Below are 24,091 nucleotides of genomic sequence, written 5' to 3'. Positions count from 1 at the left end.
AAAAAAAAAAAAAAAAAAACCAGCCCAAGAAGGAAAGTCTGTGAAACTCTTTTCACCAACTAACTACCAAAAAACTCTAAATTTGAGTTTTGACTCAACTGGCAGAAGTGCTATCCTTGAGCAAAAAAGTTCAAAGACATCCTTGGGCCAGGATTCAAGGCCCAAGCCTGGGAAAGAGAAGGAAGGAAGGAAGGAAGGAAGGAAGGAAGGAAGGAAGGAAGGGGGGGGGGGAGGGAGGGAGGGAGGGAGGAATTCAAAAGAAAATATAATTGAGTGTAATGGGACTCTTTAAAAGCAACCACGTAAGTCTTCACCAGATAGGAAGTCAAATAAGTCAATGGAAAAATGGGAACTGAAGACCAGAATTAGGGTTCTATATGTAGTTCACTGATATAGTATATGCTTACTATGTGCAAGACACTGGGCTCAGTCTCTAGCACCAATAAATAGGTAGGTAAAGACTAAAACGATCTTGGGAAAGAGAATTACAGAAAACAGAAATTGTTTTTTTCATGTAACAAACATTGAATAAATTTTTTTTAATTTTTATTTTTTATTCTTGGGTCCGGTCATGGGACCTGAACTCTGGGCCTGGGTGCTGTCCCTCAGCTCTTCAGCTCAAGGCTAGCACTCCACCACTTGAGCCACAGCACCACTTCCGGCTTTTTTCTTTTTGCTTATGTGGTACTGAGGAATCGAACCCAGGGCCTCATGCATGCAAGGCAAGCACTCCACCACTGAGCCACTTTCCCAGCCCCTGAATAAATTTTTGAAAATTTTATTAACTTAGGTATGTAAAACTGAAGACTGTAGTACACAAAAATAATATTTAGCCGGGCGCCGGTGGCTCACACCTGTAATCCTAGCTACTCAGAAGGCTGAAATCTGAGGATCATTGTTCCAAGCCAGCCCGGGCAGGAAAGTCCGTGAGACTCTCATCTCCAATAAATCACTAGAAGTGGCGCTGTGGCTCAAGTAGTAGAGTGCTCACCTTGAGCGGAAGAGCATAGGGACAGAGCCGAAGCCCAGAGTTCAAGCCCCATTACCGACCAAAAATAAAATAAATAAAAAATAATATTTATATTAACAAGATAGAAACAAATGTAATACATGAAAGGCTGACAGAATCATAAAAAATACACTCAAGTAACCTTTCTTAATTGCTTTGGAGAGCTGTTCATTTAAAACACTGAAAACTCATGCTGAAAACCCTTTTAGAATCATTTTAATTTATGTTGTTATAACAATTTCATGTTAATAAATCTTTATGCGAGATTAACAATGTAAGATTTTTTTACCAATGCAGCATTTCCAAATGGCAAACATTCTGTTATGTGCACATAAAGTTTTGCTTAGCCAGCTAAGAAAGCATTGAAATTGCCTTAAGTAACCAAATTATTAGCTGGGCTCTGGTGGATCATCCTTATAATCCTAGCAACGAGTCTGATATCTGAGGCTGATGGTTCAAAGGCAGCAATTAACCACCCAAAATCTAGAAATGGAGCGGTGACTCAAGTAGTAGAACACTAGCCTTGAGTACAAAAACTTAGTGAGTGTCCAGGCCCTGAGTTCAAGCCCCAGGACTGACACCAACTACCCTCCCCTGCCCCAAAACACACACACACACACACACACAGACATCACACACAAACACCCTGAATCATTCTGTGTCACACTAATTCACCACATGGAAAATGAATTCCAGATTAAAAAATTTAAAAATACAAGAAAAAGGCTGGGAAGGTGGCTCAGTGGTAGGCAGAGTGCTTGCCTTGCATGAATGAGGCCCTGGGTTCAATTCTTCAGCTCCACAAAAGCAGAAAAGGCCGGAAGTGGCGCTGTGGCTCAAGTGGTAGAGTGCTAGCCTTGAACTGAAGAGCTGAAGTGCCCAGGCCCAGAGTTCAGGCCCCACAACTGACCAAAAAAAATTTTTTTAAAGGTGGCATTTGACATTTCATTTCACTTTCTGGAAATAATCCCTAAAAATTCTAATTTTTAAGAAAAATTTAAACATATTTTTAAAATTTTTATTTAAATTTCTTAAATTTATTCAAACATGTTTCATTATTCTACTTTCATATATGTAAACTTCTTCAATCATGTTCCCCCTCATTCATCTTCTTCACTCTCTCCATTCCTACTGATACTTGCCCAGAAGAGCCTGTTTTACTTTGTCATTTTTTGTGTGTATATTAATTATTCTAAGGCATTTCACTATGGTATTTTGCTTTTGCATGTATTATATTTTAACCAGACCAACCCCCACTATTGCTCTCTTCTTGACTTTCCAATGGTCTAAGTGAGATCCCTTAGGCCATCTTCATATTCTAAGTATACAATGTTTCAATAGTATTCACCTTCCATCACTCTCTTCCTTCCTCTCTTCCCATAGTTATAACAGTCCCATAGTTATGATTAAATTCTATATATGAAAATGTACAGTATATTTATAGTGTGTATGTATTGTATGTATTTATACACACATACACATGTGTTTTTAAAGTCTAGATTCCCCATATGAGAGAAAACATTCCATATTTGGCTTTGTGAACTTGGCTTACCTTGTACAACTTTCCAGCAAATGACATAATTCATTTTTTTTAAAGGCTGAGTAATATTCCTGGTATATATGTAGTACACTTTTTTATCCATTCATTGACTATTGGCACCTTGCCTGATTTTACCTCTTGGCTTTTGTGAACAGTGCAGCAATAAATATAGGTATGCAGATGTCTCTCTAGTATACCGATTTAAGACTTCTTTTTGATGTGTGTGTGTATGCATGCTTGTCAGTACTGAACATGTGTGTGTGTGTGTGTGTGTGTGTGTGTGTGTGTGTGTATGCGTGCTTGTCAGTACTGAACTCAGGCCCTCTTGCTTAGCTTTTTCACTCATGGCAGTCTACTACTTGAATCACACTTTTAGTTTTATTTCCAGCCTGCCTGGGCTGGTTTCACCTGCAACCATAAGATCTCAGGACTGGCATTCATAGCTGCATTCCCACAGCCTTCCAAGATTAGCATTATCTCTTATTCTCGGAGCTCCAGTTGAAGGAGGAAGTTGGTGAGTAAGGCCTCTCTATACCATAGCTTGTACCAAGCATCCAGCTAGCAAAATACACCCAGGAAACAACTGGCAACAAAGCTACTCACAAGAGTACAGCCTCTCCTAGAAGGGTGGAGAGACCTTATCATTAAAGGCCTAGTACAGTGGCACTTTGTGAAATTAGACACTACCAGAAGTCCACTGAACTTCTGATATGCAAGCTCCCTATCCACTGTCTGGTGCGAGAAATTGCTCAGGACTTCAAAACAGATCTGTGCTTCCAGAACCCAGCGATTGGTGCTTTACAGGAGGCAAGTGAGGCCTATCTGGTTGGCCTTTTTGAAGTTACCAATCTATGTGCTATACATGGCAAATGGATAACAATTATGCCAAAAGATATCCAGCTAGCATACCACATAGATGGAGAAAGTGCTTAAGAATCCACTAAGGCTGGGTGCTGATGGCTCATACCTATAATCCTAGCTACTCTCTTCAATTAACCACTCAAAAATCAGAAATAGCACTGTGGCTCAAGTGATAGAGCACTAACCTTGAGCATAAAGAGGCTCTGGGACAGCGCCCCGGGAACAGTGCCCAGGACTGGAGTTCAAGCTCCACAACTGACAAAAAGGAAAAAGAATCCACTAAGATGGAAAACATTTCATTCTCAAAAAGTTTTCTCAGCAGGGTGCTGGTGGCCCACGCCTGTAATCCTAGCTACTCAGGAGGCTGAGATCTGAGGATAAAGGTTCAAAGCTAACTGGGGCAGGAAAAGTCCTTGAGACTTTTATCTCCAATTAACCACCAGAAAACCAGAAGTGCTGTTGTGGCTCTGGTGGTAGAACACTCTCATTCAGCTGAAGAGCTCAGGGGCAGAGCTCAGGCCCAGAGTTCAAGCCCTATAACCAACAAGAACAAAAAGGTTTCCTTCTCATTTTCTTGTTATCAGTAGTTCTGAATGTTAGATTTTTTTCCCCCCATGGGGTCAAAAAGTACCTAAGTATATGACTGCCAGGAGAAAAATACGGGACAGAAATCAGGATTGGCATTTTTTCCACTCTCATTTGTGTGTGAATTTTTAATATAACTGCAGGAATGTACTGCATTAACGCAAGTCAAAATGTTTCCGTGAACAAGTTTCAGCAGTTCAACTTTATAACAATTATAAATAAACCTATTAAATTTTCTGGACAATGCCAGCATTTGGACTTTTTTTTAATAAGTACATTTCTTTTTTTTTTTTTAAGTTTTTTTTTTTTCTTGGGTCCGGTCATGGGGCCTGAACTCTGGGCCTGGGCGCTGTCCCTCAGCTCTTCAGCTCAAGGCTAGCGCTCTACCACTTGAGCCACAACGCCACTTCCGGCTTTTTTCTTTTTTCTTTATATGGTGCTGAGGAATCGAACCCAGGGCCTCATGCATGCAAGGCAAGCGCTCTACCACTGAGCCATCTTCCTAGCCCATAAGTACATTTCTTATTAATGGCAAAAAAAAAAAAAAAAAACCAAGATCTCAGGATGCTGAGTAGCTAGTATAAACCACCAGTATGTTTAGTTGGTTTGGTTTGGGAATTTTGGTCATAGGGCTTTAACTCAGGGCCTACATGTTGTCCCTGTGCTTAAGTCTAGGGCTATACCACTTTGAGCCAGAGATCTACTTCTGTTGTTCTAGTGGTTAATTGGGGATAAGAGTTTCATGGACTTTCCTGCCTAGTGGGGCAGGAAATCATCCTCCTAGTACTTAAGATTACAGACATGAGCCACCAGCGCCCAGATGTATTTCATTTTTTGAGGAATTTTTAGATGTATAGTGGTTATTACCAGTTTACATTCCCACCAACAAAATATAAAGAGTCCTTTTTCCCTTTTTCCTCACCAGTATATGTAGTTGTTTATAAAACATGCTTTCCAAGATACATTTCTTTGTCCCGACATTAACACTGTCATAACAATCAGAAACCCACCTCAGTATGTCTTTGATGTAATGCATTATATTCTTTCTTCAGTTCTGCTTCTCTTTCTTCAAGTCTGCTAACTGAAATTAAGACATACACACTTAATTAAAACAAAATACACAGTCAGAAATTTACTTGGACAAAACCTATCTTGAGTTATCCATAATTGTTAGACCTATAATCTACAGTACTCATATGAAATTCTGCAGTGACATCATTTCACCACCTTAATAAATAACACTTCTGGAGATGAGGAGAACAAAGGGAGTGAGAACAAAACACCCGATCACATGTGTTTTTAATGTGATTTGAAATTACGTCTTTCAAACACACAGTTAATTCTGTGTAAGTCTTAATGTGGAATCAAAACCCAAATCATTGATTTCTACCATTTTTCAGTATTCTTCACTCTTTCAGTACTAACAGTTTATGAAAGCCTCACTGTTTCTAAGTACTCTTCTGCTTTTCCAGTCTTGTCAATTTCAGGAATTCATCCTCTTTTATTTAGCTCCCTCTGCTGATAGATTTTGTGAGTGGCACTGATGTGGACCTGTGCTCACAGAATACAACTTTCATGATGTCAAAAGAAAAGAGGAAAGGTTTTAGATCCCAAGATACAGAATGTTAAAATAGGATCTCACAACAGAAAATAATTAACAGCAAAGAAGATTGACTCTGAGAAGTGGTGGGATCTGAGTGAATCCAAGAAGAAATTATACTACTTAAGCCAAATAATAATGAAGTGTTCCAGAGAAGTGAGCACAAAATCAGTTGGAGGAGTTCATAAGTGGGCATAGTCAGAGTGCCAGTGGATTATCCAGATACTCAACTGTGTTAGAAAGTCTTGGTTGGGGGCTGGGAAGGTGGCTCAGTGGTAGAGCGCTTGCCTTGCATGCATGAGGCCCTGGGTTTGATTCCTCAGAACCACATAAGCAAAAAGAAAAAAGCTGGAAGTGGCCCTGTGGTTCAAGTGGTAGAGCGCTAGCCTTGAGCTGAAGAGCTGAGGGACAGCACCCAGGCCCACAGTTCAGGCCCCACAACCGGACCCCCCCCACACAAAAAAAGTCTTGGTTGGAAATGTTCTCCTAGAGTGAAGGTCAGTCAGGAGGTAACACGCAAGTCTGTTTGTAATCTATAACCTGTGACTGGCCAAGAGCTATAGAAGCAACTAACACTCCAACAACTTGCATATGAATATGCTTTATATGCCTAATGTTCACTGACACCAAACAAAATGTAGCATGTGCTACCCAGTAAACTCACCTTGGTTCTAATACCTTTGCCTGCCATAAATAATCTGAATAGCTTAGAAACAGGTCATTCTTTAAGAAAATTGTACCTCTTTTTGTTTTGATTTGCTTCTGATTCAAGCTTATATGTTTATCAGCCCATTAATGGATGAGTAAATTCACAACACAATATACATGCAACACAGCTTAACATACCAGGAAAGGATTGAATACATCACAACTAGTAGCACATGTGTATTTGTGCTAATACAATGGGTGCTGCAAGATTTGGTGCTTTTTTGAGGTGGGGTGAGAAATATTGGCTTTTGAAACCCAGGGATTACGTTTTGCTAGGAAGGCACTCTATTGCTTGAACCAGGCTCCTGGCCCTTTTGGCTTGTTTCTCAAATTGGGTCTCATTTTTGGCCTGGACCACAATCCTCCTATGTATACTTTCTTTATAGATAGTACGACAGGTACACATCACAATGCCCAGCATTTATTGGTTGAGATAGGTCCCTTGGATGACTTTATTTTACCTGAGCTGACATGCAATGAGATCCTGCACATTTTAGTAGCTAAGATTATGTAAATGAGTCACCACACCTGGCTTTAGTGCTGCTTATTTTTTAAAAAGAAAAAGAAAAACACAAGCAAAATAGTAAACATTTTCTATACTTTTGAATAACTTAATTCATATAAACACTTAGGGAAATCCTGAGACTACTGGACAAATCATATCTACTTTAAATTATTGATCTTTTTCAAATCAGTAATTTCTTGTCGGGGTTAGTAACTTTTTTGTGTATGTGCTGGTCCTGTGGCTTGAGCTCAGGGCCTAGGTGCTGTCCCTGAGCTTTTGCTCAAGGCTAGTGCAATACCACTTGACTCACAGTGCTACTTCCTTAATCAGTAAACCAGTCTTTTTTTTTTTGGTTGTGGGTCTTGAACTCTGGGCCTGGGCGCTGTCCCTCAGCTCTTCAGCTCAAGGCAAGCACTCTACCACTTGAGTCATAGTGCCACTTCTGGTTTTCTGAGTGGTTTATTGGATATAAGAGTTTCACAGCTTTTCCTGCCCGGGCTGGCTTTGAACGAAGATCCTCAGATCTCAGCCTCCTGAGTAGCTAGGATTACAGGCATGAGCCACCAGCGCCTGGCAAGTATTTTCTTGACATGAAACCAAAAGAAAAAAAAGGATGGTGAAGTGAAAACAAAATCCAAGTATGATTCATAAACTTCAATTTCAAATTTATGCTCAATAGGAAAGCCTTATTATTCTGTTTTGAGGGTGAAACTCAGAACCTATACTTGGTAAGCAGTGCTTAAGCATCTTTTTTTTTTGGGGGGGGGGTCCAGTAGTGGGGCCTGAACTCTGGGCCTGGGCGCTGTCCCTCAGCTCTTTAGCTCAAGGCTAGTGCTCTACCACTTGAGCCACAGCGCCACCTCCGGCTTTTTTCTTTTTTGCTTATGTGGTGCTAAGGAATCGAACCCAGGGCCTCAGGCATGCAAGGCAAGCACTCTACCACTGAGCCATCTTCCCAGCCCCTGCTTAAGCATCTTGAGCTATATCTCCAGCCCTTTTGGCTTCAGTTATTTTTCAGGTATAGTATTGTTTGTCCTTGTTCAGCTAGCCTAGACTTTAATTCTTAGTCTTCCAAGTAGCTAAGATTACAAGTATAAATCACAACACCCAGTAGAGTTAGAATCAATTAACTCATCAACTTGACATGAGTTCATAAATTTGTATCACCACCATCATTAACACCAGATAACATATAGTGCTTATTATATACAACGAACTGTTCTATGAACTATATACAGTCTATTAACCTTATGATGGAAAAATCACCATTACATTCATTTTAGATATAAGGAAACTGAGGCAAATTGGGGTTAACTTACCCAGTCACAAAGGTAATTCTCTAATAGAAGAGTCTGGCTCTAGGGCTGGGAATGTGGCTCAGTGGTAGAGTGCTCCCCTAGCATGCAGGAAGCCCTGGGTTTGATTCCTCAGTACCACATCCACAGAAAAAGCCAGAAGTGGCACTGTGGCTCAGTGGTAGAGTGCTAGCCTTGAGCAAAAGAAGCTCAGGGACAGCGCCCAGGCCCAGAGTTCAAGCACCAGGACTGGCAAAAAAGAAAACAAAAACAACAAAAAAAGAAGAGTCTGGCTCTAGAACCTGTGTTCTTAATTACCATGCTACACTGGCACTCAGGAAATACTCATCTGTTATATACAATGGAGTCTCCTTTATGATTCTATCCAGGGGAGAATATAGGCTTCAAACAAAATATCCTCTGTTTTTATGGAAATAAACCAATTTTTGATACTCTTGACAAAAAGCATCAAACCACCAAGCAAAAGTACATACTCTCTGGGATGGGAATATGGCTTAGTGGTAGAGCCCTTGCCTTGCACGCATGAAACCCTGGGTTTGATTCCCCAGTACCACACAGAAAAAAAGCTGGTGCTGTGCCTCAGAGTCTTGGGCACAGAGAGGTTCAGGGATAGACCCCAGGCCCTGAGTTCAAACCCCAAGACCAGCCAAAAAAAAAAAAAAAAGTGAGTACTAATGAGAAGACTTTGGGTTATTGGGGAAGCTATCCTTGGAAAAGACTAAGACAGCTCTCCTAAGAGCAAGTTATAAGAGACAGCTTGACCCCTGAACCGTTTTCTGCATTCTTGTTTTGAGATGTGATCTCTCTCTCCCACTCCCACATGTGCTTTCAACATTGTGATGTCATCTGTCAGTGAGCATTCACCAAAGGCACAACCAGTTCTACTACCTCAATCTTTGGGGTACTAGATCTGAAAGCTAAATAAACCTCTCCAGGGTTCTACAACTGAGAGTTAAATAAACCTCTTTTCTAAGTCTGCTTGCCATTATGCTATTTTGTTACAGTAATGAAAAATAGACTAATACCTATATTAAACCCAAAACAAAATGTAACTACAACCCCATCAAATTGGCTAAATAATCAAAAACATCATGACCTGGAAAAAATATAGAACAAGTAGAACTTTCATATAGTGCTGGTAGAAGCATGGATTTGGTAAAAGCATAAATTGCTATACCCAAACTGAAAAGTATTTGGTAAGAGTTTATAAAGTTGAATGCTGACCCTATGACAACAAGTATACATATATCCACCCAGTTATACTTGGAATATGAAGTGAATGTCAAAGGCTTGGTCCCTAATGCAATGGTCAGAGCTGGGGTTTTAGGAAGTGATTAGATCTGACCTCATCAATGGAACCTAGGAAATGTCTAGCCCCAAACTCTTAGTCAAAGCAATAAATGGATTGAAACTTCCAAGATATTAAGTCAAAATAAACATTTCCTCCTTTAAGTTGCTTTTACTAGGGCTGTTTTGTCACCATGATGAAAAGCTGACTAACACAAAGTCACAGGCATTTTAAAATAGTGTTCAAGGAAGTACTATTAATAACCACCCAACCCTGGAAACTACCCAACTGTCTATCAATAGCACAGTATAAAAGTATTCATGAGCCAGGCACCAGTGGCTCACGCCTATAATCCTAACTACTCAGGAGGCTGAGATCTGAGAATCACGGTTCAAAGCCAGCCCGGACAGAAACATCCATGAGACTCTTATCTCCAATTAACCACCAGAAAACCGGAAGTGGCACTGTGGCTCAAGTGATAGAGCTGAGGGACAATGGCCAGGCCCAGAGTTCAAGCCCCATTACCAAAAAAAAAAAAAAAGTTCATGTATTGGAATACTATGTAACAAAAATGAATAAACAATGCTACACACACCATTACCACTGACAGACAGTGCAAGCATGAAGTTGAGAAAAAGTAGTAGAAACAAAAGAACACAAAAAAGAAAAGACACATAAAAAACTAAAGTTTTACAAGGCATGGCAGTGGTCACCTTTGGGGAAGAATTCACCAACTGATAAATGATATTATAAATACAATTCCACCTTGTCCAAATACAATGAGTATCCATCCATTCACTCAGTATATTCCTAGGCTCAAGTATTCATTGTTTACCATGTTCTACAACAACTACTATGAATTGAACATGTATGTAGCCTTTAGCCCAGGCTGGTGGCTCATGCCTATAATCCTCGCTACTCCAGCGGCTAAAATCTGGGGACCTCAGTTTAAAGTCAGCCTGGGCATGAGAGTCCATGAGACTCTTATCTCTAATTAACCACCAGAAAACTATAAGTGGTGCTGTGACTCAAAGTGGTAGAGGACTAGCCTTGAGCAAAAGAGCTCAGAGACAGTGCTCAAGCCATGAGTTTTTCAAGCCCCAAGACCAAAAAAAAAGCAACCTTTAATACGTGAGTCATTGTATGATAAATTTTCACTTAACTATGTTGATATATTCTTAGAAATGCCTCATTAGCCATTTTAACATTGTGAAAACATAAGAGTATATTCACATAACTAAGACAATTTTGATGACACTAAGTGATATACTCTTATGGGATTACTGTTATATATGAAGTTTATCATTGACTGAAACATTGTTACATAGTACATGATTACTGTTCCTATTTTGTGGTTTGTTTGCTATAGCAACCAGATTTAGTTTAACATCTATATTAGCTTATAAGCACCTATTAAAGTCCATATGGAGCTTTCTAAATCATAAAGCACCTAATTATGCTTTAAGCATAGTTTATGTCTTTTGTTATTCTGAATGCTACTCTGGCAATGATTCTACTCTGTCACCTACAGCAAGTACCTAGACAAATATTGTTTGTATTTCAAGTTTTCTTTACCTGTACTGTGATCTAAATACTATTATCTTTTTAGACATATACAAAACAAATCATATAAAAATCATATAATACGATCATATAATTGATCATATAAATGTATACGTATTATATAAAGCTGGGCACTGGTGACCCAGGTGCAGCGCCTAGGCCCTGAGTTCAAGTCCCAGGACCACAAAAAAATAATTATGTATTACTATACATAGATTGTGATCATATAATTAAAATTGGAACCTCAAGTGCTTTTCCAAAAATCACAATAATTCAGCACAACATATCCAATAAACTCACTTTAGTCAAGGCCTAAAACACAGAAGGTAATATAAACAGTGTCGAAAAATACCTTTTAACACAGGAAAAAGCCATCTCTTGAGAGCCCTGAATGCCACTGAGGAACTAGTAAAGGGCAAAGGGAAGGGAAAAACAGGAAGAAAAAAAAAAAGCTCATCTAGACTTCAGACATCTCTCAATACCTCAAGTACCATGGAGTAACTGATACCTGCAGAGCTGTGCTACATCTGAAAGTATTAAAAGATCATTTCTTATTTAATAGTCTCCTTATAAACTAAACTTCCAAAATGAGTTCATGAAAACTCCAAAAACCTTATCATTTTACTCATCAAACTAGCTACAGTCTGTTTATCCTATCTATCCCAAACAACAGATAACCAATCAGCCAATTTTTAACTGCTAATTTTCTAGGAGAGAAAAAAATCAAATCATGGTATCTGAAAGGGGAAAAAGGGGCAAGAAAAAAGAACAATTAAAAGACAAATCTAAAATTGACCCCTCATAAGATTGCAAATGGAGATACTCTAGCCTCATTTGGAATGCTCTTTTTATTCCTCCATCTTTCCAAAAAGCAAGAGGATATGATATGGCAGGAAGAGCTACCTGCTCTGCCGGCTCAAATCAGAGCTTACCTCCTTAGATTGATGGCCTTTGCCAAGTTTGGAACACCTTCCATCTCTGTTGTCTTCTGCCCCATCAGACTGCTGATAGGCCTATGGGGAGAAGAAAGAGAAACAGACCTGCTAGAATGCCACATCCAACTCATTATTTGCCTTCTCAAAAGTAATCAGTTCTTACTGTTCATGGAAGGCAGATAATCCAACTGTTACTAGATCTCAGGAGATTAACATTGGTCTTTCAGAAATTCTCCTTGAACAATTTAGCAACAAAGTTTCTAAAAGAGAGAAAGACTCAAAATACTCACTTAACAGGAAACAAATCTCAGACAACCACATCAAATCAGTAATAAAAACTTATCCTCTGTCAACCAAGTCCTTCACCATGCCTCTAAACTCCAAAAGACTTTTAGACCGATATTATATGATATTAATCAGTAGCACAGGTAACAGAATATTTTGAAATTCTGTCATGAATCAGTGATCATATTCCTACAAAGATTGGGGTAACCTCCAAGAATTCCTGTACTAAAGGACTTTTAACAATCTGACATAGTCACTGTCATGAAGATGTCATCTAAGCCATCCACAAGCAAAGGTCGCCAACTCTACTACCTATATACAGTCTCTATACAGGGACAGGCCAGGCTTTCCCTCAGCACCTATTTCTGTGTATCATCCCCCTGGGCCAAGAAATGCTTCACTATGACCAACCAAAACCAACAAAATCCTCTAATTCAATCTTTTCTAAAATTATAGAAAAGGAACTTGGCATCCTTCATGACTATCAATCCTTTAACATATTTGAAGTTTTGAAAAACCAGTTATCAGGGTTTTTTTTTTTCTGTTCTTTAAATTAAAGCACCAGAAATCTTTTAATCTTCCCCATAAAACTCAGTTTTCAGTGCTTTCTTTAGTACTAGATATTAATTACAAACTACAACTTTAATTTTTTTTTGGTCAGTCTTGGGGCTTGAACTCTGGGCTTGGGCGCTGTCCCTCAGCTCTTCAGATCAAGGCGAGCACTCTGCTGCTTGAGCCACAGCATCACTTCCGGTTTTCTAGTGGTTTATTGGAGATAAAGAGTCTCACGGTCTTTCCTACGGGGGCTGGCTTTGAACCATGATCCTCAGATCTCGGCCTCCTGAGTAGCTAGGATTACAGGTGTGAGCCACTGACACCCGGCTACAATTTTAATATTATTAAAAGACGGCACTAGAGCTGGAGAGTGGCTCACACTTTAATCCTAGCTACTCAACTTATCTTGTGCTGGGTTTTTTCTTTTTTTGGGGGGGGGTGGCTTTCCCTCTGATATGTGGACTTTAAAAGCCAATTAGTTCTTTAACATTATAAAAAAAATAAAATGGACTAAAAGTAGCTTGCCTTGTATATGTGTGTGTTGGTCATGGGGCCTGGGCACTGCCCCTGAACTTTGGAGCCACAACTCCACTTCTGGTTTTCTGGTGGTTAACTGAAGGTAAGTGTCTAAGGATTTTCCTGCCAGCCTCCTAAGTAGCTAGGATTACAGGCTACCAACCTTCAGCTTAAAAGTCGCTTTCTTTATAAATCTAGTCATATTTTTAAGCCAGGAGATATAAATTTGAAACTTCCAAAGTAACCTTAATAAAAAAGCATATGGATGCTGGGGGCTGGTGACTCACTCCTATAATCCTAGCCACTCAGGAGGCTGAAATTTGAGGATGATAGTTTGAAGCCAGCCCTGGCAGAAAAGTCCATGAGACTCTTACTTCCAATTAACCAGCAAAAAAGCCCAAAATGGAGCTGTGGATCAAGTGGTAGACTACCAGTCTTGAGTGAAAAAAGCTAAGGTAGAGCATCAGGCCTGAGTTTAAGACCAGCAAGCACATGCTTACACACACACTCTCTCTCTCTTTTTCTCTCTCTCTCTCTCCCTCTCTTTCTCTCTCTCTCAGCATATGGTCCTAAGAAAATCACAGATCATCACTTTATCTACTGTACCATTCATGCAGAGGTCTCGTCATCTTCTTCTTCTTCTTCATCATTCCTTTCTCGTCGTCATTCCTTCCTTCCTTCCTTCCTTCCTACCTTTTGAACTGTAAACCTCAAACTTACTCAACTTGCTTGACTGGTACTTTACCACTTGAGCCTTCCAGTCCAGCTTTCTGGTGGCTAAGAGATGGAGTCTCCAGAACTTTTTAGCTTAAGCTGGCTTTGAATCACAGTCCTCTGGCTCTGTCTCCTGATTAGCTGTAATTACAGATGTGAGCCCTGGCACACACATGTGAAAGGGATTTTCTATAGATAAGATTTTATTTAACTTTTCCATTTTTTCTAAACATTTAGATCTGATGCCTTTGTGCCAGTTTTTATATATAGTAAGGCAGGGATCCAACTTCATTCTTTTGCATAAACTTTTCCATTTTTTTTTTTAACCGCAGTGTTAGGAACAGAACCTGGGACCTTGTACTTGATAGGCAACAGTCTGCTACTGAATAATGTCCTTGGTTCCTGTTTGGTTTTTTTCCAACAATATTAACACTGCTAAGCCTAAAGGTGTAGGCTCTCTCAAATCTCCACTATAGTTTGTAACTTTAAAAGGCAGAAATTCTCAATGAATCATTATCATTATAAATCGTATCTTTACCAGAAAGACCCTACTTTAAAAATGTCTGGAGTCATCAATTCCTTTTATTTAATGTAAAATAATGATGAACATACTACTGTCCCCAAACTTTTCAACTAGCAGAAGGCTTATGACCAAAAAATAATGAGACAAGTATTTAAAAGCTGTTTTTGCTTAAAATTAAAAGCACTGATTTCTCTACTTGGGCACATAAATTAAAAGAAACAGAAAAGTTTTACTCTGCTTCCTGAATTTTGTATATGTGTCCTCTGCCCTAAGCCACTTTACAGACATCTTGGAATCAAAGGAGGATGGAACCACCTATCAGGCATCAATATTTATCCTGATTTTGGGGGTGGGAGGGTGCTCCCATCCTGCTGAAGGGATAACCACCTAAGTCTAGGACTATTTAACTATGGGTACACTGCTCCCTCCTGCCCCAACTCCATCCTATTTAACGTAAGGCAAATATGTGTGGAGGGGATAGGGGACACCTGCAGAAGTGGTGAAGCCCATCCATAACCATGGATAATTCTGTCTCTGCTTTTTTCCTGTCTCTTTATTTAGAATTCTGTGGTGAGTAGACAGATGTGAAATGTGGAACTCCTGAAGCTGTGGGCCTGAGTTCTTTCTAATACTTCAGTTTCAGTAAGAAGTGATTTTGTCCCAATAATCAAGTTTTATGGTCAAGGCTTAAAGTTATTTTACTAGATTAAGACTTAATACCAAATTAAAAAGCCAAACAAAAGTTTATATGTGAGACAGAATGAAAAGGAAATTCAGAGTATAAGGCTCTAATATTTATATATCATCAGTTGTCAACCACATTTTCCTTTTTATTTTGGTCAGTCCTGGGCTTGAAATCTGGGCTTGGTGCTGTTCCTCAGCTCTTCAGCTCAAGGCTAGCACTCTACCACTTGGAGCACAGTGCCACTTCAGGTTTTCTGGTGGTTAACTGGAGATAAGAGTCTCACGGAGTTTCCTGCCCAGGCTGGCGTGAGCTACCAGCACCCAGCCATTTTTTAAATTTTTAAAATGTACCTGTATTAGGGCTTGAACTCAGGACTTGACCTTGGCTTTTTTTGCTCAAGGCGAGTGCCTTATCACTTGAGCCATAGCCCCACTTCTAGTTTTTTGGTGGTTAGCTGGAGAACAGTCTCACAAACTTTCCCGTAAGGGCTAGCTTCAAACCGTGACCCTCAAAAATCTCAGCCTCCTAAGTAGCTATGATTACAGGAATAGCTACCAAGTGTCCAGCTCCATTTAATTTTTTTTTTTTTTAAGGTCTGAAACCAAGACCTGTACTCAGTACCTGCCACTTTCACTCCTTGGCTAGCATTCTACCAACTGAGCCACACCTCCAACCCCTAAGCTGCTTGTGGTTTTTTAAAATGGATTTTTATTGGAAGAAAGGAAAGACAAAAATCAAAAAATTCTTCTCCAAAAAAATTTACTATTACCTAAATCATTTCATCTTCCTCTCACAAAAGGCAATGGCTCTGTACCTAAGGGGAAAGAAATTTATTATAAAGTCAAAGAGCTGGAGGACTACTAAAGTTTACTATGAGGGAACAGAATACTAACTAAACAGGCCTGTATCAGTTCCAAGTAGTAGTATGTTGTATATAACTGTAACATGTTAAGATAAACCAAATATTTTGCTACATATCTTTACTTCTTCAATTCTGCTCACTTTGGAAACAGCCAAACACTACAAATCAAGAACCATTGATTGTTGGAACCATTGTTCCAACTTCCTTAAATACATTCTAAGAAAACTATCAAAAGAGAGGAAGCTTGTAGAAGTGAACATTAGCTATGATTCACTACACAGCGGGGGAGAGGGGGATGACACCCAACCACCAGAGAAAATTTCTGGGTTTTTCCTCCTTGTGGTGCTAACCCAGAAGCTGCATCTAGCATGGGAAGCAAATGCCTTACAAGTGAGCTAGTCCCCAGCCTCATCTATGTTTACTACTATCCTGATTCATGCCAGGGATTTAAGATAGCATTCAGGAATAGTATGAATGCTTGAGATTTGGGGCTAGAAAAAAAGAATAATTTAAATGGGTTAACTAGATAAGGTCCAAGCTAGTTGTGACAGAAGTTTGTCCTAAGTTTCTGGGAATCCAAGGTGGAACAATAAAATGGCCATTAAAATAATTCCTTTTTTTTCTTTGGTTGTGGGGCTTCAACTCAGGGCCTTGGCACTGTCCCTGAGCTTTTTCACTCAAGACTAGAACTTTACTGTTTTGAGCCACAACTCCACTTAAAATAACTCTTATTAGATGGGCTGAGAAGGTGGCTCAGTGGTAGAGTGCTTGCCTTGCATGCATGAGGCCCTCGGTTTGATTCCTCAGCACCACATAAGCAGAAAAAGCCGGGAAGTGGTGCTGCTGTGGCTCAAGTAGTACAACACCAACCTTGAGCTGAAGAGTTGAGGGACAGTTCTCAGGCCCAGAGTTCAGGCCCCAAATCAACAACAACAACCAAAAACACTTATTAGAGAAAAGAAGAGAGCATATTTTTCAGAAAACAAGAGAATTGCCAATAAATGGCATAGTTTCTGGATATCTGATGTATGCTAACATTAAAAAAATAAATACTAAGTTGAGTGTAGTGGCACAAGCCTATACTCGCAGCACTCTCAGGTTCAGGAAGGAAGATCGAGAGTTTGAGGCCAGTTTGGTCTACATCAAAAAAAAAAAAAAAACAACAAAGAAATAATAAAGATCCTACAAGGCAAATAGGATAAATTTAAATTACTACTCTAATTGCAATAATGTAAAAGCATGATACTTACAAAAAAAGATTATATAACCTTCTACCTTTTCCAACTCCATAAAGTTATGATTATTATCACAAAGATTATCATATTCCCCTACACCACAATCACATTGCAATCATTGTAGAATGCTAGGCATACTAGAGCAGTTTATATTTTAACTATATTATGTATGATGTTGATATTTACTTGACTCATTTAAGATAGTATTTGGCTTATGAGATATATAAACAGTCAACATACCAACAGAAATAATAACTATAAACTTTTCTGATAAAGACTCCATTACTGCACCTCACTATAGATGACAAAATCCATAAGCTAAACGGAGCAAACAAGACTTTTTTCAACTTGTAACTTCTTCATTGCATACCATATGTTTTAGACTCCTCTTTAATGATCACAAGATGTTATTTACCAAGACTATTCCTGGTACTCCCAGGTAAGAATAATATATAGAATTCCTTTTAAAATGCTTTATTCATGCTGGAAAAAAATTAAACATAACCACAAAATTCTAACAAAATTTTTATAGTCAATTTCTCAAAGTTGAATCATAACTGATGTTTCCACACTATCAAAAACTATAAAGTGTATCCTTTAGTTTCTGTTTATTTTTTCTTCCTTCTCAAATAGCAAATAACTCTAACCAACATTTCCATTTTTAATTCAGAAAATACTACTCACACCAAAACTTGAAGTTCCATTATGACTACTTTTAAAAAGGGCATATTCCCTAAAATACATCAATCAGAACTGACATGTTCAGTCTTTAAAAATATAGACTCTTAAGATGTATAGACAAAAATATGGAACTTGAAGTCAGGAATGGTAGTGGACACATATAATCCCAGCACTCAAGAGAAGACAGGAATATAAACAGTTCAAGGCCAACCTGGCCACATAGTCTATCTCGAAATTAATTTTTCCAAAAAAAACCACACATCTCACTTATTACATAAAAAGAACTAGAACTGGCTGTGCATGCCCATAATCCCAGCTCTCTGGGAGGTAAAAGCAGAAAGATCATAGTACATGGCCAACTCAGATGAAAGTGACCAAGACCCTATCTCAAAGACAAGCTAGGCGTAGTGACAAATGCCTATTGTACTAGTTGCTTGGGAGGAAGAAGCAAGAGGAAAATAGTTTAGGCCAGTCCAGGTAAAGTTTGCAAGAGACAGTTTGTGGGAAAAAATAAAAATAAAAATAAAAGGGGGAAGGGGGAGGCTGAGGAGGGATGTGAAGGGTAAACCAAAGGAGGAGGCTGCAATGCTTGGTAAGAAATGTACGCATTATCCTGCCCTTGTAATTGTAACCCCTCTGTACAGTATGTTCACAAATAAAATTAAATTAAATTAAAAAATAAAATAAAAGCAAAGGACTAGGAGTATAGTAGCTGAAGTGGTAGAAACTTTACTTAGCAAGTGAGAAGCTCTGAGTTCAATCACAGTACCACCAGTATAAAAAAAAAAATTCAGCCTAACATGTTTATTCAAATTTGCTTTCATCTTTTAAACACAGTCCTGGATTTCTATTAATATAGGGCACTTGGGGCTGGGAAGGTGGCTCAGTGGTAGAGTGCTTGCCTTGCAAGCATGAGGCCCTGGGTTCGATTCCTCAGCACCACATAAGCAGAAAAAAAAAGCCAGAAGTGGTGCTGTGGCTCAAGCGGCAGAGCACTAGCCTTGAGCTGAAGAGCTGAGGGACAGCGCCTAGGCCCAGAGTTCAGGTCCCATGACCAGACCAAAAAAAAAAAAATTGTATATATATATATATATATATATGATACGAATGATTATAACTTACTGTCATCTTTTTAAAAATAAGAGGCATTGATTCATATTATAGATTTGAGGGAAGGAAAAGGGGACTACAACAAGCAAACAAAAAAAACTGAAAAACTGAAAAATGTATAAAAGGAATTTCTTTCTAAATCAAAGGAAAATTTTCTAAAACTTTATTATTCTTCAGAAATCAAGAAAAAAATACTTTAAAATAATGAAAATTAGGTTAGTTCTAGCAACTGTGCTTTTAGTGTTGAATTCTAAAATACTATTTCCTCTCTGCTATAAAAGCACAAGCAAGGAAGTGGCGCTGTAGCTCAAGTGGTAGAGCGCTCGCCTTGAGCTGAAGAGCTGAGGGACAGCGCCCAGGCCCAGAGTTCAAGCCCCACGACCGAAAAAAAAAAAAAAAGCACAAGCAAATCAGGATTAGAGAGTTTATCTTCAATAGCCAAAATTTCTTGTTCTTTGAATTGAGAATTTGTGGATGTTAAATGTGCCAAAAGCTTGCAATTGTTGTAAGACTGTTTATGTAGATGAGTGGTACTCATAGTAATGTGACTCCAATAGGCACAATAGTCTAGCATAAGCTCTCAAGTCTTCAAATTTCTATAACAGAACCTATAATAGAATCATATAAGTTGATAAATTCAGGGTTAACCAAAAAGATACATTAAGTCTATGTATCGTGGAGCTTAAAAATACAAAGGCATGACATCTTGCTCATTTTGTTTCATTCACGCCCGTTTTTGCTACCAAACATCCAGTAGCTCTCTTCTATGGTATCTGGTTTATAACCATGTATGGTATCTGGTTAATAACCTTGAAATGCTTGAACTCCAGATTCCCAGTAATTTTTATTTGGCTCTCTTAGGCCCTTGTAGAGTTCAATAGAGTGCACTGACTTATCACATATATCACACATATTCCAAGCCTGGTGCTAAAAATTATCCAGCATGAATGGCGGTTCTTTAACAGTAGATGTAATGTGCCTTTAGGGTAAAGCAGGAAGAAGAGTAGGACACCTTTTGCTTCCTAGGATCTATAAAGTTTTTAATGGTGGGAGGGACAAGCAGAGATCTCTAACTACATCAGATGTAAATAGGGCACAAAGTTTCTTGCCATTTCCTTTTCTAATTTTGACTTAATTAGGTCATTTTCATTAGCCAAAAAAGAGAAATCATTCTAAAGGTTTGAAACAACTACTTTAGAAGTAGAGAATAACATGAAATTATAGTAAAAATGAATTAAATCTGAAAAGTGAAATTCTGTTCTTAGTAACCTTATTGTTCCATTAAAATAAACCAGTCATTTTTATACATGCTTAAAGCTTTTTTCTCATTTATTTTTAATTTAAATGCAATAACAGAACAATGGAATTGTATAAATGACCTACACACACACATCCCTATGTAATGAACATAGCATATTAACTATAATCAGGCTGAGAGCTAAATAAAGGAAGTGAGTCTTTTATCTTGTTTTAGCTACTTATGCATACATAGGTACATAACTATCATGAACACCGAGTCTCAGCTTTTGATTCTGGAATAATTTTAAGCATATATTTGAAACCCGTGTCAAATTTCAGGATCACACTACTGAAGCCCACTCTTCAATGTGTACTTAGGAGGAGAGGTGTTTTCACTTACTCTGGTCAGCATAGTTTTTTGCTTTGAGTTCAAGTTGTCTTGTTTGAGATTCTAGAGATTCTACTCGGGTCTGTAAATCCTTTTTTTCCTGTTCTTGAGAGTCTTCAAATTCAATAAATTTCTAAAGAAAAAAAAAACAATATACATTTTCACCAGAAAAATAAAATCTTTCTTCTATTTTTCAACTCCTATGTTTCTCAGTATCGAGAATAACAATAGAGCCAGGCGCCAGTGGCTCACGCCTGTAATCCTAGCTACTTAGGAGGCTGAGATCTAAGGACCACAGCTCCAAGCCAGCTGGGATAAGGAAAGTCCATGAGACTCTTATTTCCAATAAACCACTCAGAAAACCAGAAGTGGTGCTGTGGTTCAAGTGGTAGCACGCTAGCCTTGGGCTGAAGAGCTGAGGGATAGCACCCAGGCCCAGAGTTCAAGCCCCACAACCGACCAAAAAAAAAAAAGAAGAAGAAGAAGAAGAACGATAGGTATTAATTACTTAAAGAGATTGTAGAGGTCTGGGAAGATGCATGAGGCCCTGGGTTTGATTCCTCAGCACCACATAAGCAGAAAAAGCCAGAAGTGGCGCTCTAGCTCAAATGGTAGAGCACTAGCCTTGAGCTGAAGAGCTCAGGGACAGCGCCCAGATGCAGAGTTCAGGCCCCATGACCAAAAAAATAAAAGACGTAGAATGGTGAACTTGGGTTGATTTTAAATTTCTCCATAAAAATTGTGTGGTTTTTTTTGTTGTTTATTTTTTTTGGGTCCGGTCATGGGACCTGAACTCTGGGCCTGGGCGCTATCCCTCAGTTCTTCAGCTCAAGGCTAGCGCTCTACCACTTGAGCCACAGCGCCACTTCCAGCTTTTTTCTTTTTGCTTATGTGGTGCTGAGGAATCAAACCCAGGGCCTCATGCATGCAAGGCAAGCACTCTACCACTGAGCCACCTTCTCAGCCCCTCCATAAAAATTGTTTAGTCAGGATCTGGGAATGTGGTTTAGTGATAGAGTGCTTGCCTAACATACATGAAGACCTGGATTCAATTCCTCAGCACCACATAAACACAAAAAGCCAGAAGTAGCACTATGGCTCAAGTGGTAGAGCACTGGCCTTGAGCAAAAGAAGCCCAGGGACAGTGCCCAGGTCCAGAGTTTAAACCCCAGAACTGGCAAAAAAAAAAAAAATTAGTCAAAAGTTGGGTGCTGGTGGCTCACACCTGTAATCCTAGCTACTCCAGAGGCTGAGATCTGAGGATTGCAGATCAAAGCCAGCATAGACAGGAAAATCTGTGAGACTCTTACCTTCAATTAATATTCAAAAAAGTCAGAAGTGTCACTGGGGTTCAAGTGGTAGAGCACTAGCCTTGAGCAAAAGCTGCTCAGGGACAGTATCCAGGCTCAGAGTTCAAGCCCCAGGACTGGCCAATAAAAATAAGAATTGTTTAGTCAGGGGGCTGGGAAGGTGGCTCAGTTGTAGAGTGCTTGCCTTGCATGCATGAGGCCCTGGGTTCAATTCCTCAGCACCACATAAGCAGAAAAAGCTGGAAGTGGTTCTGTGGCTCAAGTGGTAGAGCACTAGCCTTGAGCTAAAGAGCTGAGGGACAGTGCCCAGAGTTCAGATCCCATGACCAGCAAAAAAAAAAAAATTGTTTAGTCAGACACAAGTGGATCAATCCTGTAACCTATCTAAATGGGAGACTGAGATTGGGAAGATCAAAGTGTAAAGACAGTACAGGCAGAAATGTTAGTAAGAGTTCATAACTCTTCATAACTAAGAGTTAGATCCAGTATTACATTGCATCCCTGTTATTCTATGAAAGGAAGCCAAAATTAGGCAGATCATGGACTAGGCACAAGCCCAGACAGAAAGTGAGAACCTATTTCAAAAGCAACCACCACTACCAAAAAAAAAAAAAGCTAGAGGCATGACTCAATAAGAGTACTCAGAAAATACAAGGCCCTGAGTTCAAACCCCAGTACCTCAAGAAATGTTTTAAAACTTCTAATTTAGAAGTAAAAATAAGAAACAAAGAGAGGGCTGGGAAGGTGGCTTAGTGGTAGAGCGCTTGCCTTGCATGCCTGAGGCCCTGGGTTCGATTCCTCAGCACCACATAAGCAAAAAGAAAACAAAGCCGGAAGTGGCGCTGTGGCTCAAGCGGCAGAGCGCTAGCCTTGAGCTGAAGAGCTGAGGGACAGTGCCCAGGCCCAGAGTTCAGGCCCCACAACCGGACCCAAAAGATACAAAGAGAAAGAGAAAGCAATAGAGAGGGCTACACTGATAAAATATAGTATGTGCACATCTAAAATACCATGCTGAAACTTCTTATGTATACACACACACACACACACACACACACACACACACACACACTGAAAAAATGACAAGAAAAGCCGGGCGCTGGTGGCTCACACCTGTAATCCTACCTACTCAGGAAGTTGAGATCTGAGGATCATGGTTCAAAGCCAGCCCAGTCAGGAAAGTCCCTGAGACTCTTATCTCCAATAAACCACCAGAAAACTGGAAGTGGTGCTGTGGCTCAAGTGGTACAATGTTCGCCTTTAGCTGAAGAGACAGCACCCAGGTCCAGAGTTCAAGCCCCATGAACAACCAAAAAAAAAAAGACAAGAAAATAAAAGAGGCTGTTGTAGAGAAAGGAAGGCAAATGGAGAGAGTGAATGAGGATGTATATGGTCAAAGTAGTTTACTTCCATATATGAAAACAAAACAATGAAACCTGTTTTAGAAAGGGAGAGGAGAATAGGGACATTGATAAAGTATGTAAAATTTTATAACAAAAAGGTATTTTGAGTCGGGTGCTGTTGGCTCACACCTATAATCCTAGCTACTCAGGAGTCTGAGACCTGAGGATTATGATTCTAAGCCATCCTGGGCAGGAAAGCCTATGAGACCTTATTTCTACTAAACTACCAAAAAAAGCCTGCAGTGGAGCTGTGGCTCAAGAAGTAGAGCACTAGCCTTTAGCAAATAAAGCTCAGGGATCACATCCAGGCCCTGACTGCAAGCCCCAGGACTGGCACCCCCCCACAAAAAAAAGGCATTTTGTTTTGAAAAATAAATAGTATAATCTAAGCTAGCTAGGCCAATTTTTTTAAAAAATTAGTAAGGTGTTTCTTATGGAATGGATATCCTAAAGAAAAATATACATCCTACTATAAATACATAAATCCTAATACTCATCTTCAGTTTATAATAATTTTTAATCTGAAGTGTGTACATTAGGGGACAAAAAATAAAGGAATAACCATAAATGTTTCTTTTTTTTATTTTTTATTTTTTTGGGTCCGGTCGTGGGGCCTGAACTCTGGGCCTGGGCGCTGTCCCTCAGCTCTTCAGCTCAAGGCTAGCACTCTACCACTTG

General features: G+C 39.3%; 1 protein-coding gene across 1 annotated transcript in view; it reads right to left on the bottom strand.

Annotated features, from left to right (window-relative positions):
• Spag9 (sperm associated antigen 9) overlaps nucleotides 1-24,091 on the bottom strand; it is a 116,492-nt gene that overhangs the window by 91,040 nt on the left and 1,361 nt on the right. Inside the window, exons 2-3 of the mRNA XM_013036727.1 lie at nucleotides 20,716-20,836; nucleotides 5,006-5,076 (exon numbers count right to left, since the gene is read on the bottom strand). Of these exons, the coding sequence (XP_012892181.1) occupies nucleotides 5,006-5,076; nucleotides 20,716-20,836 (192 nt within the window). The remainder of the gene's footprint in view (nucleotides 1-5,005; nucleotides 5,077-20,715; nucleotides 20,837-24,091) is intronic.

Source organism: Dipodomys ordii, unplaced genomic scaffold, assembly GCF_000151885.1.
Source record: "Dipodomys ordii isolate 6190 unplaced genomic scaffold, Dord_2.0 Scaffold7, whole genome shotgun sequence".
Lineage (NCBI taxonomy): Eukaryota > Metazoa > Chordata > Mammalia > Rodentia > Heteromyidae > Dipodomys > Dipodomys ordii.
Note: the sequence above shows the minus strand (reverse complement) of the source record. Positions and strands in the feature narration are given on the sequence as shown.